Genomic DNA, 17,858 nt, shown 5'->3' on the forward strand with positions numbered 1-17,858 from the left:
CTTACTATAGTCTTTGGCTTAAAATCTAATTGATCTAAGTGTTGCCTACCCAGCTTTCTTGTGATGTTCATTAGCATGGTAAATTGTTTTCTACCCCCTCACTTTAAATCTGGAGCTGTCTTTGGGTCTAAAATGAGTTTCTTGTAGACAGCATATTGATGGGATTTGGTTTTTTGTCCATTCTGATATCCTGTGTCTTTTGATTAGGGCATTTAGCCCATTTACATTCAGGGTAACTGAGAGATATGAATTTAGTGCCATTGTATTGCCTGTAAGGTGACTGTTACTGTTCCTTTCTGGTCTACTACTTTTAGGCTCTCTCTTTGCTTAGAGGACACCCTTCATTATTTCCTGTAGAACTGGTTTGGTGTTCACAAATTCTTTTAGTTTTTGTTTGTCCTGGAAGCTTTTTATCTCTCCTATTTTCAATGATAACTTAGCTGGATATAGTATTCTTGGCTGCATGCTTTTCCTCGTTTAGTGCTCTGAATATATCATGCCAATTCTTTCTGGTCTGCCAGGTCTCTGCGGATAAGTCTGCTGTCAATCTAATATTTTTACCATTGTATGTTACAGACTTCTTTTCCTGGGCTGCTTTCAGGATTTTCTTTGTTGCTGAGACTTGTAAATTTTACTATTAGATGATGGGGTGTGGACCTATTCTTATTAATTTTGAGGGAGGTTCTCTGGATTTTGATGATTGTTTCCTTTGCCATATTAGGGAAATTCTCTACAATAATTCTCTCCAATATACCTTTGCTCCCCTCTCTCTTTCTTCTGGAATCCCAATGATCCTAATGTTGTTTTGTCTTATGGTATCACTTATCTCTCGAATTCTCCCAGTAGTTGTTTGTCTCTCTTTTGCTTAGCTTCTTTATTCTCTATCATTTGGTCTTCTACATCACTAATTCTCCCTTCTGCCTCATTTATCCTAGTAGTAAGAGCCTCCATTTTTTTAAAGATTTTATTTATTCATTTGACAGAGATCACAAGTAGGCAGAGAGGCAGGCAGAGGGGGTGGGGGAAAGCAGGCTCCCCACTGAGCAGAAAGCCCAATGTGGGGCTCTCCCAGGACCCTAGAATCATGACCTGAGCTGAAGGCAGAGGCTTTAACCCACTGAGCCACCCAGGTGCCCCAAGAGCCTCCATTTTTTATTGGACCTCATTAATAGCTTTTTTCATTTCAACTTGGTTAGATTTTAGTTTTTTTATTTCTCCAGAAAGGGCTTTTATTTCTCCAGACAGGGTTTCTCTAATATCTTCCATGCATTTTTCGAGCCCTGCTAGCACCTTGAGAATCATCATTCTGAATTCTATATCTGACGTATTACCAATGTCTGTATTGATTAGGTCCCTGGCCTTCAATACTGTTTGTTTTTTGTTTTTTTTTTTTTTTTTTTGTGGTGAGTTTTTCCACCTTGCATTTTATCTAGATAAGAATATATGAAGGAGCATATAAAATACTAAAAGGGTGGCAAATACCCCAAGAAAATGTGCTTTAACCAAATCAGAAGAGACCCCAAATCAGGGGGGAAGAAAGGGGGTAAAAGGAAGTTCAGAAAAAAAAATTTAAAAAAAAGTAAACTAATAAAGAAAAATATGAAAAAGAAAATATATATATTAGACTGGTGAATAGAACAGGGTCACCCACTTAATTTTGGGAATATTTTAGTCTTTTAGAAGAAACTACCTCCCCAAATTGTAAAAAATTTAAAACATATATAGGAGTAAACATAATGTAGTGATGGAATTTGACTATAAAGATGAAAAGTTTTTGTATTGTTTTTAAATTTCTAAAAAAGGAATTGATACGATAAGTTGGTTGGGAGAATAAAGAAAAAGAAAGTGGAGAGAATTTGCTCAGGCTGGGCACTAGAACAAAGCCCTGTGCTAGATTTAGGGTGTATTTTGATCTATTAGAAACAATTATACCCCAAATTTTCTAGAAGAAAATCCCTATGTGTATACAAAAAATAAAGTTAGATACAATGAAGGATAAAATATGACTATAGTAATGAAGTTTCAAAAAAAATGTTTTTTAAAGACTTTATTTATTTATTTGCCAGGCAGAGATCACAAGGAGACAGAAAGGCAGGTAGATAGAGAGGTGGAAGCAGGCTCCCCGCTGAGCAGAAAGACCGATGCAGGGCTCAATCCCAGGACCCTGGGATCATGACCTGAGCCGAAGGCAGAGGCCTTAACCCACTGAGCCACCCAGGTGCCCTCCAAAAAGATTTTTTTTTAATGAAAGGTATTGTTGTTATAAACTAGTTAAAAAATGTTAAAAGAGGAAAAGATAAAAGTTTAGGGAAAAAAAGCAGAAGAAAAAAAAATAAAATTAAGAAAAATAATTAACTTTGCAAGACTACAGAATCATGGGGAGAAAGCCATGAATTCCATGCTTTGCTTTCTCCTCCTCTGGAATTTCGCTCTTCTCCTTGGTAAGTGAACTTGGTCTTGGTTGGATTTCTTGTCGATCTTCTGGGGGAGGGAACTGTTGTAGTGATTCTCAAGTGTCTTTGCCTGAGGTGGAAATGCACCACCCTTACTAGGGGCCAGGTTAAGTAATCTGCTTGGGTTCACTTTCAGGAGCTTTTGTTCTCTGAATGCTTTTTGTAGAGTTCCAGAGGATGGGAATGAAAATGGCGGCCTCCCAGTATTCAGCCCGGAGGAGCCGAGAGCTTGGGCCCTACTTCTCAGTGCGCCCTCAGAGAAAAGCGCTGAAACACTCCTGTCTCCCTGGCCTCCAGTTATGTTCTGGGCTCACCCAGCCTGTGACAAGGCATCTCTGTCTCTGGCACACAGTCCCACCTGGAGTCTCTGAACCCTGTAGATCTCTGAGCTCTTTTGGGGGGGGTCATCCTGGATCTTGTAGGGTCTCCGCTCACAGAGCAGTGGCCTGTGCCACAGACCACAGTTCATGGTAACCCCGAGTTGAGAGCTCACTCCTCAGCTCTGTCTCTGTAGCCGGCTTCCCTGCTCTAATACCCATGGGCTCTGTGACACTCAGATACCCTGATCCTTCTGTGACCCCGTGGGACCTGAGGCCACGCTGTTCCTGTGTGGGCTTCACCCCCACCTTAGCCTCTGGAGCAATGTCCTTCAGTGGAGCAGACTTTTAAAAGTTCAGATTTTGTGCTCCGTTGCTCCTTCACTTGCTGGGAGCCGGCCACTTCCCCCATGGTCTATCTTCCCTTCACTCTGGATTCACTTCTCTGCCGGATCTACCAAAGTGGTTGATTTTCTGTTTCTAAAATTGCTTCTCTTCTTCTCTTTGATCTCCTGTTGGATTTGTAGGTGTTTGGAGTGGTTGGATAAGCTATCTAGTTGATCTCCTGCTACCTGATGTCATATCAGCCTGATACTTCTCTGCCATCTTAACTCCTCCCCCTACTCTGATCTTTATTATTTCTCTTCTCTTGCTGGGTTTAGGCTTTCTTTGCTGTTCTTTCTCCAGCTCCTTTAGGTGTAGAGTTAGGTTGTGTACTTGAGACCTTTCTTGTTTCTTGAGAAAGGCTTGTATTTTATATTTTCTTCTCAGGACCACCTTTGCTGTGTCCCAAAGATTTTAAACAGTTGTGTTTCATTTTCATTTGTTTCTATGAAATTTTTAAAAAAATTCTTTAATTTTCTGGTTTGACCCGTTCATTCTTTATTAGGATGCTCTTTAACCTCCATGTTTTTGAGTTCTTTCTAACTTTCCTCTTGTGATTGAGTTCTAGCTTCAGAGCATTGTGGTCTAAAAATATGCAGGGAATGATCCTAATCTTTTGGTACCAGTTGAGACCTGATTTGTGATCCAGGATGTGATCTATTCTGGAGAATGTTCCATGTGCACTAGAGAAGAATGTGTATTCTGTTGCTTTGGGATGGAAAATTCTGAATATATCTGTTGTCCATCTGGTCCGTGTTTTATTTAAAGCCTTTTATTTTCTTGTTCAGATGATCTGTCCCTTTCAGTGAGGGGGGGTGTTAATGTCCCCTACTCTTGTATTATTGTCAATGTGTTTCTTTGATTTTGTTATTTATTGATTTATATAATTGGCTGCTCCCATGTTAGGGACATAGATATTTAAAATTGTTAGATCTTCCTATTGGATAGACCCTTTAAGTATGATATAATGTCTGTTATTATCTCTTATTATAGTCTTTGGCTTAAAATCTAATTAATCTGATATAAGGATTGCCACCCCCACTTTCCTTTGGTATCCATTAGCATGGCAAATTGTTTTTCACCCCCTCACTTTAAATCTGGTGGTGTCTTTGGGTCTAAAATGAGTTTCTTGCAGACAGCATATCGATGGATCTTGTTGTTTATCCATTCTGATACCCTGTGTCTTTTGATTGGGGTATTTAGTCCATTTACATTCAGGGTAACTATCGAAAGATAAGAATTTAGTGCCATTGTATTGTCTGTAAGTTGACTGTTACTGTATATCGTCTCTGTTCCTTTCTGGTTTGTTACAATATTTTAGGATTTCTCTTTGCTTGGAGAACCCCTTTCAATATTTTGTGTAGGGCTGGTTTGATGTTTGCAAATTCTTTTTTTTTTTTTGTCCTTCTATTGTCGATGACAGCCTAGCTGGATATAGTATTCTTGGCTACTTATTTTTCTAATTTTGTGCTCTGAATATATAGACCTCTTGTCCTGAGTTGCTTTCAGGATTTTCTCTTTGTCACTGAGACTTGTTTTACTATTAGATGACGGGGTATGGACCTATTTTAAGGGAGGTTCTTTGTGTCTCCTGGATTTTGATGCTTGTTCCCTTCCACAAACTAGGGAAATTCTCTGCTGTAATTTGCTCCAATATACCTTCTGCCCCACACTCTTTCTTCTTCTTCTGGGATCCCAATTACTCTAATACTGTTTATCACTTATCTCTCACAAGGGGAGCCTTGTGGTCCAGTAGTTGTTTCTCTCCTTTTTTCAGCTTTATTCTCCATCATTTGGTCTTCTATATGACTAATTCTTCTGTTTCATTTATCCTAGCAGTAAAGAGCTTCCAGTTTTTATTGCACCTCATTAATAGCTTTTTTGATGTCAACTTCATTGGATTTCAACTTGGTTAGATTTTATTTCTCCAGAAAGGGATTCTCTAGTATCTTCTATGCTTTTACTTTTTTTTTTTTTTTCAAAGATTTATTTATTTGACACAGAGATAGATCACAAGTAGGCAGAGAAGCAGGCAGAGGGGAAGAGAAGCAGGCCCCCTGCTGAGCAGAGAGCCTGATGCGGGGCTTGATTCCAGGACCCTGAGATCATGACCTGAGCTGAAGACAGAGGCTTAACCCACTGAGCCACCCAGGCACCCTCTTCTATGCTTTTTTTCAAGCCCAGCTAGCATCTTGATAATTGTCATTCTGAACTCTGGTTCTGACATCTTACATGTGTATTGATTAGGTCCCTAGCCATTGGTACTGTCTCTTGTTCTTTTTCTTGGTGAGTTTTTCCACCTTGCCATTTTATCCAGGTAAGAATAGATGAGATGGGAGAAGAATAGATGAGAACAGATAGATGAGAGAACAAAATGCTAAAAGGGTGGCAATGACCCCAGAAAAATATACACTAGCCCAATCAGAAGAGACCTGAACCTGGGGGGAGAAGAAAGGAGGAAGAAAAAAGAGAAAAAAATACATATATATGATTAGAAGAGAGCCACACACTTGATTTTTGGGTGTATTTTGGTATGTTAGAAGAGACTACTCCCAAAATTTTAAAGAAAGAAAAACCTATGAAAATAAGGGTGAACACAATGAAGGGATGGAATATGATTTTAAAGATGACAATCAAAAAAGATTCTAAAAAGAATTGGTAAGAGTTGTTTGAAAAAAGAAAAAAGGAAAAAAGAATGTGGTTAGGCTGTAGACTAGAACAAAGCCATATGCTAGATTTAGGGTATATTTTGATCTGTTAGAAGAAACTGTATCCCAAAATTTTAAAGAATGAAAAATTTATATGTATACAAAAAATTAGATTGAATACAATGAAGAGATAGAAGACGACTGTAACAATAAAAATTTAAAGATTTTTAAAAAGGTATTTATAAGATAAAATAGTTTTAAAAAGGCTAAAATAGGAAACAAGAAAAAATGAAAAAAATAGAATAAGAATTTAAAAAATTTATTTTTGAAAGACTAAGAATTATGGGGGAAAAGCCATGAATTCTGTGTATTGCATTCCCCTAGCTCTGGAGTTCCACATTTCATGTTGATCAATGAACTTGGTCTTGACTAGCTGTTCTTGCTAATCTTCTGGGGGAGGAGCCTGTTGCAGTGATTCTCAAATGTCTCTGCCTGAGGTGGAATTGAACTGCCCTTGTCAGGGACCAGGCCAAATAATCTTGGTTTTGCTCTCACTTTTTTTTCCTGAATCCTTTCCGTAGAGCTTCAGAGGACTGGAAAGAGGATGGTGGCCTTCCAATCTCCACCAGGAGGAGCCAAGAGCTTGGGGCCCCACTTCTCAGTGTGCCTTCAGAGAAAACCAGTCAATCCCACCCATCTCCCTGGTCTCCAGTTGTGCTCCGGGCTCACCCGGCCTGTGACTGAGCATTTCTATCTCTGGTGCACAGCCCCAATTAGTCTCCAAACCCAGCAGATTCCTGCAATGGGCTCCTACGCCGCTCTTCCCAGTGAAGGAAGTGGGGGGAGGGGCCTTCCTGTATCTGCCACTTGTGGGGTCCCTGCTTGAAGAGTAGTGGCTCAACCGTGCCTTGGACCAGTTTATGGCATCCCTGAGCTGAGAGCCCACTCCTCGGCTCTGTCTTTGCAGCTGGATTCCTACTCCAATACCTGGGAGCTCTGCTGCACTCAGGCACCCCTGGTTTCTGTGACTCCACAGGTCCTGAGACCACACTGTCTCAGGAAGGGCTCCACCCCTTGCTTAGCCACTGGAGCAACATCCCTTTGCAGAGCAGACTTCTGAAAGTTCTGATTTTGTGCTTCACTGATCTACCACTTGCTGGAAGCCGGCCTCTCCCTGCTGCAGTCTCTCTTCCTGTATGTCTCCTTGGATTCACTCTTCTCCATGTCCTACCTTCCAGAAGTGGTCACTTTTCTGTTCCTGGAATTGCTGCTTATTCTTTTCTTCAATCTCCTGTTGAGTTTGTAAGTGTTCAGAATGGTTTGATAACTACCTAGCTGAATTCCTGGGACCCGACGAGATTTAAGTCTCCTAATCCTCTGCCATCTACTATATAACTTTTAAAAATATTAATTTTTTTTTTTAAGTCTAATGAGATTATGGGGCACCTGTGTGGCTCAGTGGGTTAAAGCCTCTGCCTTCGGCTCAGGTCATGATCCTAGGGTCCTGGGATTGAGCCCCACATTGGGCTCTCTGCTCAGCGGGGAGCCTGCCTCCCTCCCTGCCCTGCCTGCTTCTCTACTTGTGATCTGTCAAATAAATAAAATTTCATTAGACAATTTTTTAAAAAGATTTTGATATGAATAGCTAACTATAAATACATTTAAGGAGAATTGACACCTTAACCAAAGATCGTTTTCCACTTCATGAACATGCTAGGTCTCTCCCTTTGTTTTAAGAACATCATCTCAGCAATGTTTTGCTCTTTAGTGCAGAGTTCTTGCATATCTTTCTATAAATTTGTTTCTAAGTAATTTATGATTTTGCTGCTATTGGAATGCTAGTTTTTAAAATCTGTTTCCAGTCAGATGACCAGCATGACCTGGGCTTTGATTTTCTAAGATCTTGCCAAATTCATTTATTCTTGTTGGTTTTCTTTTGTGGAGAACATAAGGTTTTTTTATGTAAACAGTCATATCATTTGTGAATGACTATTCAACTCTTATGTCTCAATCTTTATGCTTTTTTCTTGACTGACTGTATGGCTACTGAACAATGCTGAACAGAAATGGTGAGAGCAGACATCCTTGGTTTGCTTCATATTTCACCATGACATATATGATGTTAAGCATAGATGTTCTTTTGCAGATGCTCTTTATCAGACTGAGGAACTTATACTCCCAGGGTTTGTATTGTGAGGGCATGCTGAATTTTGTCCAATGCATTTCCTGCAATTGAGATGATCATATGGTTTCCTCTGTTACTCTCTTCATAGATGAATCATACTGATTGAACTTTCTAATGTTAAACCTTGCCCTTCTAAAAGAACACCTGTTTAGTCAAGATGTATTATCATCCTTTTTACATGCTGCTAGGATCAGTTTGCTAATGTCTGAAGGGACTTTCATTCATATGTTCATGAAGAATATTGGTCTGTAATAATTTTTTTCAGGTTTTTTTTTTTTTTAATCACATATGGTATATTTGATACAGCTACATAAACATTTTGTCACAGGCCTAGGAAATGCAAAAATCAGTTGTTTTGAGGTGTTTTTTCAAGGCATTTTTGGGTTCCTAACAACAAAGAGCTTTAAAGTCATCTTTCTGATTCTGTAAAGATTGTTAAGTTTTTATGTGAAAAGGTAAAAAACCCAGGGAGAGAATTGAGATATGAATTTCTAACTCAAGATTTTGTTCTTGCTTGTTGTGTTCCTCCCTTTCATTCCATCCATTCTACACTCAGAGGGGACAAAGAAAAAAAACCTGGCCTGGGGATTGAATTAAAATCAAGTTTCACATGTTTTTGAATATCCTCAATTAGAGTATATGAAGGATAAAAATCTCGAGGTTCAAACACTAAGTATAATGAAATCCAGTATAATGATAGGTATTTAAGCTATTGGGAGTTTAAATCAATTTGTATTTCTGAAAGCAGTTCTAACATTTTCCATTCTACAAAAAGAGAAATCTCTCTGCTCAAATTAAAAACATAGGGAACATATCTAAGACATCTTTAATTAAAAATGCAGAAGTCTTAGGAAAGTTTTCAAATACATATTTTATTAATAAAAATTAGAAATTTCATATGCAATAACAATGTCACTTATGTTAACACACACATATGTTTGTAAGTAGAGAAAAGGTCTGAAAGGATAACATTAAAATGAAAACAACATTCACCTCTGGGACAGTAACGGCAGGAATGCTAAATGCCTCTGAGTAATGGTTTGAATTTCTAGAAATTCCATTCTTATATAATTTGTGTAACTAAAAGAAAATTTAAACTATTCCTACTAGTGAATCATAAGTCTTCACTGCAGTAGAAATAACACATCAATCTGTTAAAATATACACCAACTTCAAAACTAGAGGTGATAATGGTAGAAGCCACATGCTCAAATCCTCTACAATCAAAGATTTCCTGATTATCTTTGGGGCAATAATTTATGAAATACATATTCAGGGTTTCTCTTGAGTTATTTAACAAATAGATTTAAGAAAAGATTTCTCAAAATGAGAATTTACTAGTAATTTTTAAAATTTCTTTTCAATTACACCAATATTTTATTAGGAAGTTTATAACCTGTTCTGAGTATTTAAAGTAACTGTTTCTTATCTAAGCCTATCACCAATGAAAAAACAGTAACAAAAGAGTAGTCAAGTAAGTAACAACTATGATGACCTTAGCACACTACAAACATCATACACAAAATTAAAAATGGCAATGAGGAAACTATAACATAGGACAGGGACAGTATCTTTAAAATATAAAAGGTTCTGACAAATCCCTAAGATGAATGGGTTATTAAAAAAAAATTACAAACAGCCAAAAAGAAAAAAATACTTATTCTCTAATAGCCAAAATGAATAATTAAAATATGATTTTTTATAGCTACTAAATCTGCATGGAGTAAGAAAAAAAAGGTAATACCTATCCTGTGGCTGGGGGGGAGGGTGGTTTCACTGGCCTCTGTTACAGTAGTTATCAATAAACCTTAAAATGCCTTTACTCAGTTAATACTTAGCAAATAATTCATTCCAATTAAGTTTTACATTTAACTTATTTGTAAACAGAGATCGTTAAAGTGAAGAAAACTAACATGTTTTTATGGTGCAGTTCGGAAGACTCACCAAAGCCCAGACAGCAAGGTTTCTTCAATTTCTCTCTTCAACTAGAAAAGTGAGAAGAATCAAAGGGACTATGTTAAACTCTTAATGCTCCTGTGTGCTTAATTCCTGCAACCACCACAGGGGGGCCAGCCTTTCATGATACCAAAAGGTAAGGGGAGGATTGGAAGGATGAAGTCCTGCTCCACCTGGCCCCCAAGCAAAGGAGGCAAGTATGATTATATTAAAATCTCATGTTAGTACTTTCCCATAGTTTGTTCAAACTTCTTTAATTACTGATTTCAGATCGTCTAGGTGATACTCTTCTATGAAGGATTCTGCTTGACTCAAAGCTTTTATTTTCACTAGAACAGGAATTATTTCTTTGACTTCATCCCTGAAAAACAAAAAAAGGTTTGAAAGCATAGTGAATCATTAGTTGTTAATCTGAAACAAAAATTTTAACCCAGTATCTAAAATAGCATAAAATATTCAGATGTTACCTTCTCCATAGAGCATTCAGCTATAGTCATTAGGGGATGTATGCTGGCAAATTTTAATGTGAATGATTAAAAAGCAGTTAAATCTACCATCAGAAAGCTGATGGTAGATTTAAAGTTACGGTGGGTGTGGGGCTATCAGCTTGTAAGGACTATGATGGGGGGAGCCTCCGTAGGAATATTTACCTATGGATGCTACAAATCTGTGCTTTTTATTTAAAAATTTTTTAAACTTTTGGAGTAGTGGTTTACCAGAACACCACTGTACATCTAGTGGTGTTAATGAAGCCCCTAAACACTTAGTGTTGTTAATGAAACATCCAAGAGATTCTAGCTATTGCTGGGTAAAAGGCAGGCTGCAGACCTGTACTTAAACAATAGTTGAGATTTTTAAATGGCCAGGAAAATGAAAAACATGATTAGTAAGAGGCTTCTGATTTATAGTTTCCTAAATTCTCCTGTGTGATAGTTTTCTGGAACTGCTTATTTTAGAAGAGGTTTACATTTAAAAATATGAACTATTAGGCATGAGGTGGGAGTATAAAATAGTGATTCCAAAGGCTGTGCATGAAAATACTAATTCTATAGTGAGTAGTCTCCATAGACTTTTAAAAATAGAGTAATAAGTACAAATTTTTCTAAAAATTACTGAGTGTAAAATAGAATCCTTGAACTATGCTTATGGAGATACAAATATGCAAATTACCTGAATTCACTTCTAGATAATTTATGTGCAAACTGCAACAAAAACTGGATGAAGTTTTCTAGCTGGGGAATAGACGTTCTCATGGCAGAACTTTGGAACCATTTTTCTGGTAAATACGCTGCTATCTGTTAATTAAAACACATGGTCAGTTTTTAGTAATAGTTATCTAAGGCTTTTTGCTAACATCAGTCCATCTCATTTAGCCCTTTATGGTTATGGTAAAATAAATATCGAGAATTTTTCATTGTCAAAGTTTATACATCTTAAAAGGATGAGAATCCTGCCACTTTTCTATTTCTGGTAGTAGACTCATGGTCAAAGAGGACTAAACTGAACCTGAAATTTATAGCATGGACGATGAATTCCATTTTGGGGAGATAATGCAGTTTAAAACTGTGTGATATAAAAACAATAGCCAAAAAAATCATGATGGGTTAGGAACTGCTATCTAATTTCTTATGTTGTTTTTAAATTTATAAACATTTTTCTATATTCTTAAAACTGACTTATCTGATGAACAGACAATGTTTTTGGATAGAGAGTTGGCAACTCTCTATTATAAATAACGCTACAATATTCTTTGTACTTAAACTCTGATAAAGAAACAAGCCCCAAATAGGGTCATTTGCTCCTTACAACAGCAAACCCAAGATCTGAACTGCAGTTTCAACTCCTCCCAGGAATGTCACTTTTAAACAGTCAATCCCCAGATTTGAGGTCTGTAAAATAAAAACCATGCCATTTTCCTTTCCCCAGTAAGACCCTGTCCCAGCCTGAAATAATCCTTTTCTTTTGCTAACAGTTCCTTGTCTCACCTTCTTTCTTATGAAACCCTTTCATTGTGTACAACTCCTCAGAGGATCTCTCTACTTGCTAGATGGAATGCTGCCCGAGTCACAGAACCTTAATAAAGCCACTTAGATCTCAAATGTACTCCATTGCATTTTCTCACAAATCTACATGTTCATCTCTGATCTCTAACTCAACAATTTTACTTCAAGGAATTTTATCCTAAGACAAGGGGTATGAACTTTAAAGGTTTGTACCCATCGTGCCAACTCTATGGAGTTCAAGCCCTCATTCCACCAGTGAAGACTGTTTCTCAGAACCCCGGCATCACCCATTCTAGGTGCCCCGGAAATAATGTGCAATTGTTTCCTCATGCTTATGACAAGAACTAGGAAATAACAGCAAAAAACAAACAAACAAACAAAACCCTGGCCAGCATAACTGGTAAAAATAATATCCTTACTATGTTATTTTGCATTTCTCTTATTAGTACTTTTGATCTTTTCCATGAGTTTAGAAACTTTTACATATTCTGTTTTTGGTGAATTTCCTGTTGCATGTCTTTTGTCTATTTTTAACTGGAATATCTGAATTGTTTACTAACTTTAAAGAGCTTTTTTAAACAGGTGGATGTTAATCTTTCTATGGATTATAACTTTTATTTCTCAGTTTTCCTTTTAACTTTTAATTATAGAAAAGAAGAAGGAATAACTGGTCACCCCAATGAAACTATCCTTCAGTTTTAACAATGATCAAATCTTGATACCTTTTAAATGTTTTTAAATTCACTGAAGTTTTATACTTTCATTAAATCTTTTTTCACCATTTCTTCTCTTGCTTTTAAGTTCAAAAAGATACATTTATCCTCTTAGTATAGTATTTTACAGTTTCTTTTTTATACTTTATCTGAAATTTATACTGGTATTTAGTGAAAGCTGAGGATTTATCATTCTTTTTGTAAAGAGTTAACCAACTGGCCCAGCACCATTTATTAAATAATTTTTCTTTTCCCTGCTGGAGATAATTCAAACTAGTATACAAATCCTTAAATACTGAGAGGTTGGTTGCTTTTGGGTTTCTAGTCTATTAAATTATTATGAGTATCACAACAATTTTAATTATTCTGTTACAATATAGGTTTTAAACTTTTTAAGTAATCTCTAGACCCCAATATCCTGACCTTGAGATCGAGTCACATGCTCTACCCCCTAAGATAGTCAGGTGCCCCACAATACAGACTGTATTAATTGAATTTTAAAAAGTAATATTACACTGACCTGGTTGCACTTTTTAACAACATCTGGCCCAGGTATGGCATTAAGAAGAGCTATAATAAGGTAACGATTTAGGAGCTTCCCTAGTCCTAGTTCTTGCAAGGTGTCATCTGGGAGGAGTCCATTCCAAAGAAGAATATTGCGGAACAGCTAAAATAAAATAAAGATTAAGTGACTGTGCAGCTGTTTCCCCTAAAGGAAAAAGGTAGTAGTTTCCAACAAACATAAAACATTGGTCTATCAATTTTACAATCACTAGAAAACATTTCTGAACAAATACCTAATTCTTTACAACCTCCATATATTTGCTCATCATATTTCTTAGGACTATCACCCAACATCATCTCAATCTTCACTGGACCCTCTCCAGATCAGTGATCTTCCTCCTCGATTCCCACTCCCAGAGTCTGGGGTCATCAGGCGCAAGACCATAGGACCCAAATATTCATAAAGGACTACTGTTAAAGTCAGTGTCACTGTTACTAATGTGTTATTCTGAGAAACTGTCATTGCTCTGATACATAAGATTTAAAAACACGATATTCCAATAAAACTAACATAAGTTGCCTTTCCTTCCTCTAAATCCATCTTTGTGAATTTTATGATTTCCATTTTCTTCCCAGTACTGTATTACTCTAACATGCAATCTTTCTACACTTTGTCATTACTGACGTTGTTCCCTCTTTCTGGAAAGTGTTTTCCCTGATTCAACCACCTAACAAATATGGATTCACCCTATTAAAAACTAAGTTTGCTGAGGTCACCCAAGACCCTCTTAATTGTAAAATCCAGTAAACATTTTCAGTCTTTCTCCCAAGTCTCTTGGGTGGTATTTAATACTTTGTCTTCACTCTTAAAAATTCTTTGCTTAGTTTTCATGATGCCACCCTCTTGTGACTACTCTAAGTTTCACAATAAATTCTAACGCTTATTTGAAGACTTCACTTTCTCTGCCTGCCTCATGTCCCTCTTTCCCAAGGTTGTGTTGTTAGCCTTCTTCTCATGCTTCATGCCATTCCTCCTAATACTGCCTCCATGTGGCTGACTTCTCAATCTCCAACTAAGATCTGCCTCCTGCAGTCCAGACTTCTATCTATTCCTATATTTTCCCCCATAGATTTCAATTTACCATCTGAAACAGACCTTTATCTTCCCTTCAAGCCTGTTCTTCCTGTATCCCCTCCAAGTTACCAAGCTGCCAAAGTCAGAAACTTGGCTAGCACCCTGGTCTTCACATGTAATTATAATTTAGTCATCAAGTCTTTTCAGTGCTCCATCCTAAGTATCTTCTGAACCCAACTTTTTACCATCTCTCCCTCTTACCACTGACTTAGTAATGACTTCACCATTTTAGACTAGGAGTTGGCCAACTATGGATTGTGGATTAAATCTAGCTTGCTGCCTGGTTTTGCAGAGCTGGTAAACTAAGAATGACCTATTATTTTGAAAACAAAAACAAAAACAAAAACAAAACACCCCAAAAAACACATTTTGTAACAAGTGAAACTTAAGACACTGACATTTTAGTGTCTGTAAGTAATGTTTTACTGAAACAACCATGCTTATTTGTTTACATATTGTTTATAACTGCTTTTATACTACAAGGCAGAGAGTTGAATAGTTCAATGAACATTCAAAGCAGAAAATATTTACTACCTGGTCCTTTACAGAAGTTTGATAATCTCTACTCTACCACATACTAGTAAATGAGAAAAATTTTATTTTTGTAGTTTTTCCTGCTTACCTTTAAACCTGACCAGAACTGCCTTTCTTGGAACTTTGAATGTGGTGATGTTTTGTTTTCTACAGTGCTAATTTGAAACCAAGAAAGAACAAAATGCAAACTGTTAATCTTACAGAACCAGGGTTTAAAAAACTCTTTTTTTTTAAGCAACTAAATTAAACTTTAACACATTAACAGAATGTAAGTAGAGTGCTCTGATATCAAAATTACAATTACATGTACACTTTGATCCAACAACCCTATTTCTGAGAATGCCTTCTGGAGGTATTATTGCACATGTACTGGTTGGCGGGTCTATAAAATTATTCACAGCACTGTTGGTAATGGTTTTTCACTCCCATGCCCACCAGTTACATTACATTATATGAAGGCAAATTAGGCAGCTTAAAACAGGAGGAAAGTACTCTTGTGATGATATGATCTCAAAGATATACTAAGTCAAAATAAGGTACAAGACTATGGTTACAAATGTACCTTCTCTGCTATAGAATGATGGGGTGGGAATAAGATTACGGCATATGTAAGTATTTAATTCTAATTACATGACGAAATTATGGAAAGGTAAAAAAATTACTAACAGTGATTATTATGTATATGGAAGAGGAGGGGCAAAAACTGGATGGAGGGCAGGAGGGGAGGGAGTAAGACTCCGTTTTAAATATAAATTAAAATATACATACTCTTACTACTCATACTTCTGAACCATATGAATAGATTTCTTATTTAAACATTATACTACAAACTTTAACAGGGCATAATTTTTATACGCAGGTATCTCTTCACAATTAAATTAGCCAGAAAGCTCAGAAGTTCCTTTCTTTTCTCTCCACAGAAGCTCTTCCATCCTGTGAACGCTCACTGGATCACTTTAGTTCATGATCCAGTACTATAAACTGTCTTTTTAGCAAATGTATAAAAAGCTTCAGATACTACTTGCTTCATGATACTGTATATAGAACCCTGAAGATTCCACCAAAACTACTAGAACTGATAAGTGAATTCAGTAGTCACAAGATACAAAATTAATATACAGAAATTTGTTGCATTTCTATACACTAATAATGAAGTAGCAAAAAGAAATTAAGAAAACAATTGCATTTAGGGCGCCTGGGTGGCTCAGTGGGTTAAGCCGCTGCCTTTGGCTCAGGTCATGATCTCAGGGTCCTGGGATCGAGTCCCGCATCGGGCGCTCTGCTCAGCGGGGAGCCTGCTTCCCTCTTTCTCTCTCTCTCTGCCTGCCTCTCCATCTACTTGTGATCTCTCTCTGTCAAATGAATAAATAAAATCTTTAAAAAAAAAAAAACAATTGCATTTATAACTGTACTGAGAAGAACATAATACCTAGAAATAAACTTAACCAATGAGGTGAAAGACCTGTACTCTGCAAACTATAAAACATGGATGAAAGAAACTAAAGACAACATAAAACACATGGAAAGTTAATATCATTCTCGTGGACTGGCAGATCAAATGCCGTTAAAATGTCCACCCTACCCAAAGCAATCTAAAGATTTAAGGCAATCCCTATCAAAATACCAACTGCATTTTTCACAAAACTAGAATAATACTAAAATATGTATGGAACAACAGAAAATTCGAAACAGTCAAACCAAGCATGAGAAAGGACAAAACTGGAGGTGTCACAATTCCAGATCTCAAGATACACTACAAAGCTGTAGTCAGAACAGTACGGTACTGGCAAAAAAATAGACCCATAGATTAATGGAATGGAATAAAGACCCAGAAATAAACCCATATTTATATGGTCAATTGATTCTACAATAAAAAAAGGCAAGAATATTCAAAGGGGAAAAGATAATCTCAACAAATGGTGCCGGAAAACTGGACCACCTTCTTCTGCCATACAAAAAAACAAACTCAGAATGGATTAAAGACCTAAATGTGAGACCTGAAAACTTCAGAATCCTAGAAGAGAGCACAGGCAATAATTTTTTTTGGCAACAGCCATAGCAACATTTTTCATCTAGGAAAAATATCTCCTCAGGCAAGGAAAACAAAAGCAAAAAACCCCTACTTGTTTCCTAAAGTAAATCCATAATTCACAGAGTTTCTAGCTTTCTGTGCTGGCACCGCTCTGAGCATGTGTTTCATCTTCACAGTGTCTTGTGAAGTAGGCATTAATACCTTACTTTACATACAAAGACACTGATGCACACAAGCCCAAAGTCAAATATCTAGTAAATCTGGGCTCCAGAATCTGGATTTAATCACACTGTGATGCCATCTGCTACGTTCTTAACATAAAAAAAACAAACATCTAAGTCCAAGTGTGTCAGATATCATACATGGAATGAAAAAGTGAATTATTTTGCTGAAATCCCAATTTGCACCTTATTAGGTGTATGTATATTTGAGAGAACACCTAATTTTTTTTTTTAAAGATTTTATTTATTTATTTGACAGAGATCACAGGTAGGCAGAGAGGCAGGCAGAGAGAGAGGAAGGGAGGCAGACTCCCTGCTGAGCAGAGAGCTCGATGTGGGGCTCGATCCCAGGACCCTGGGATCATGACCTGAGCCAAAGGCAGGGGCTTTAACCCACTGAGCCACCCAGGTGCCCCTAGAGAACACTTAATTTAGTTTCTTTTGCACTGCATTCTTAAGTTTGCGTTACATGATTAGCTATTACATATAATCTAAAAATCAAAAGCTCTTACCTCTTTGGATACAGAGGAATAAAAACATCATCTTCTATTGCTTTCTTCATTCTCACAACAACGGATTTAAGTAAGTCCTATTATAGAAAAATTTAAAAGCATCAGTGATAGCCATAGGTAGAAGTCTATTTACCAAAAGTAGTAATTTTAAAAGTATAGTACAAATTTGTACTATACTGTAACACAGAATCAGGTGTTAAAATCACTATCAATGAGGTAACAAGAGAACTTTATTCACCCATGTTGGTGCATACAGCTGTA

At 36.9% G+C, this 17,858-nt stretch overlaps 1 protein-coding gene across 4 annotated transcripts in view; it reads right to left on the minus strand.

Moving 5' to 3' along the window:
* Nucleotides 1-8,845: 8,845 nt before the first annotated feature.
* The window catches only part of GCFC2 (GC-rich sequence DNA-binding factor 2), a 44,311-nt gene continuing 35,298 nt past the window's right edge, over nt 8,846-17,858 (minus strand). The window contains exons 13-17 of one of the 4 annotated variants that reach the window (XM_032352592.1): nt 17,598-17,674; nt 14,921-14,987; nt 13,180-13,326; nt 11,114-11,238; nt 8,846-10,304 (exon numbers count right to left, since the gene is read on the minus strand). In XM_032352592.1, the coding sequence (XP_032208483.1) occupies nt 10,187-10,304; nt 11,114-11,238; nt 13,180-13,326; nt 14,921-14,987; nt 17,598-17,674 (534 nt within the window). In that variant the 3' untranslated portion in view covers nt 8,846-10,186. Of the gene's footprint in view, nt 10,305-11,113; nt 11,239-13,179; nt 13,327-14,920; nt 14,988-17,597; nt 17,675-17,858 lie in introns of those variants that run through there. The other 3 variants (XM_032352593.1, XR_004287872.1, XR_004287874.1) reach the window with 3 other exon arrangements.

The sequence above is a fragment of the Mustela erminea genome, chromosome 7 (genome assembly GCF_009829155.1).
Source record: "Mustela erminea isolate mMusErm1 chromosome 7, mMusErm1.Pri, whole genome shotgun sequence".
Classification (NCBI taxonomy): Eukaryota; Metazoa; Chordata; class Mammalia; order Carnivora; family Mustelidae; genus Mustela; species Mustela erminea.